The sequence below is a fragment of the Octopus bimaculoides genome, chromosome 6 (assembly GCF_001194135.2).
Source record: "Octopus bimaculoides isolate UCB-OBI-ISO-001 chromosome 6, ASM119413v2, whole genome shotgun sequence".
NCBI lineage: Eukaryota > Metazoa > Mollusca > Cephalopoda > Octopoda > Octopodidae > Octopus > Octopus bimaculoides.
In genome coordinates, this window is record NC_068986.1 from 1,124,521 (window position 1) to 1,126,959 (window position 2,439).

The 2,439-nt window shown below is 38.4% G+C and overlaps 1 protein-coding gene across 4 annotated transcripts in view; it reads right to left on the reverse strand.

Moving 5' to 3' along the window:
* LOC106881512 (uveal autoantigen with coiled-coil domains and ankyrin repeats protein) overlaps positions 1 to 2,439 on the reverse strand; it is a 128,689-nt gene that overhangs the window by 27,279 nt on the left and 98,971 nt on the right. For all 4 annotated transcript variants that reach the window (XM_052968534.1, XM_052968532.1, XM_052968533.1 and 1 more), the window contains one exon: positions 620 to 683. In XM_052968534.1, the coding sequence (XP_052824494.1) occupies positions 620 to 683 (64 nt within the window). The remainder of the gene's footprint in view (positions 1 to 619; positions 684 to 2,439) is intronic.

Consider the following 2,439-nt stretch of genomic DNA (forward strand, 5'->3'; position numbering starts at 1 on the left):
ATTCTCTTTATTAAGCAATCTATCGTAGTGGTATCTCCAGACCTCTTTCTTTGCAGCCTCATTTAGTGCAAGCGTACCATCATCCATGCGAACACATTTCTCTCCTACAACATCACTATTCTCTCTCCTACACTGTCTTGCAACACGAAATACCTCGAGTCTTTGGTCCTCACGGCGCAGAACATTGGCAAATCTTTTCTTATCTGCTTCCCCTCTGGCTAAATAAACCTGTCGCCTAGCCTCCCTTCTGGCACATTGGTACAATTCCCTGCTACCACCGTTCTTCCAGTCCTTCCAAGCCTGTTTCTTTTGTCTAATAGCCCTATATATATATATATATACACACACACACACACACACATAATCACATGCATACACACACACACAGATACATGAGAGGTGGGGAGAGAGAGAGGGAAGAATTGATTCTAGTATTTTGCCAGTACTTAGAAGGATGAAATGCCAAGCTGACTTCAGTGGGATTTGAACTTATATCGCAAAGAGCTGGAACAATTACTGTGAAGTTCTTGTTTGACATTCAAATGGTTCAATGGCTCTGTCTATTGACCACATTGCGGTGACATTACCTCCTTGATATTTCATAACATTAAAAACTTACTCATTTTTGACAATTTCCAGTTTTTCTTCAGACTTTATAAGAGCTTCTTTATCGACTTTAAGTGCTGAAAATTGTCAATAGAAACCTTATTACAATCCATCATTGTATGAAATGTTGAAAATATAAAGAAATATAAAGAAACAATTTAAAAGAAACGTTTTAGTATATGAAGAATTTGTAAATATCTGTTATCTAATCAAAAAATTCTACAACAGAGAAAATTCTTTCTACTACAGGCACAAGGCCTGAAATTTGATGGGAAGAGGCTATTCATCATCATCATCATCATCGTCGTCGTTTAACATCCACTTTCCATGCTGGCATGTGTTGGACAGTTTGACATGGAGCTGGCTAGCAGGGAGCTGTCCGGACTCCAGTTGTCTGTTGAGGCATGATATCTATGGTTGGATGCCCTTTCTAACTATTCCTGCTCTTGCTATTCAATTGCATAAACCCCAGTGTTCAACTGGTACTTATTTTATCGACCCTGAAAAGATAAAAAGCAAAGTTGATCTCAACGGAATTTCAACTCGGAATGTAAAATTAGAAGAAATGTCATTTAGAATATTGTCTGCTAATGATTCTTCCAGCTCAATGCCTTTGATAATTCTCTCTACTCTAGGCACAAGGCCAGCAATTTTAAGGAAAGGGGGCATGTTAATTACATCAACACCAGTACTTCACTTGTATTTTATTTTATCAACCCTGAAAGGATGAAAAGAAAAGCCAGCCTCAAAAGCCTTTAAACTCAGAATGTAAAGAATTGGTCTACAACTTAGAAAATAGTAAAGTATTAAAATACATAATGTATCATGGGAAATAGAATTAATTATCATCTTTCATCATCATCATTTTAATTTCCACTTTTCCATGCTTGCATAGGTCAGACAAAGTTTATCAAAACAAATTTTCTCTGGCCAGATATCCTTCCTGTCAACAACTCCAAGCAAAGTAATATTTCTCTATGGCCAGACATGTTCTCGCAGAATACTGGAAGTGGTCACTGCCCGCATGACAGTGACCAATAATTTGCATCTGTTACATGATGTCAAAACAAGGAGGCACAAACACACACATACACACACACTCATGCACAGACACACATTCACATTCACACACATATATGTTGACATCTATTTGCAGATGACTCTAAGCTCCGGAAAGTCATTAAGGGAGCATATGATCGAATGATGCCTCAATCGGACCCATTTGCAGTAACCCAGGGGGCACAAAAAAACAATAAGCAGTTGAATGAAGAAAAATTTGAGCTCATCCACTTTGGAAGAGAGGGCACACTCAAACAACCATATACACTACCGTTGGGAGACCTACTTGAATTGTAGGATAATATCAGAGACTTAGGTATAACTGTCGACAGTAACCTTAGCTGGAGTGTGCATATCAACAAAAAAGTCGATGTTGTCCACAGAATGTGCTCATGGATTCTCAGAACTTTTCAATCTAGGGATCATGAAACCACCATCCTTCTCTTCTCCACATTCGCTAGGCTCCCACCTCGAATACTGCTGCCCATTGTGGTTCCCCTACAAAAAACAAGACATAATGCGGATTGAAGTGCCACAGAGATCAATCACAAAAAAAAAAATGGCATGATGGGACTTGATTATTGGGCTCGACTTAAACAGCTGAAGCTTTATTCTCTGCAACACTTCCATGAGCGATACATTATTTGCACCATGTGGAGAATATTCCACCAATATTATCCATATGACTTTTTAATTCCCGAGCATTATACTAATACATCTAATTGTTTTCTACACCACCTGTCTTCATCTGTTGTTTTTTTGTGTGAATTCTCC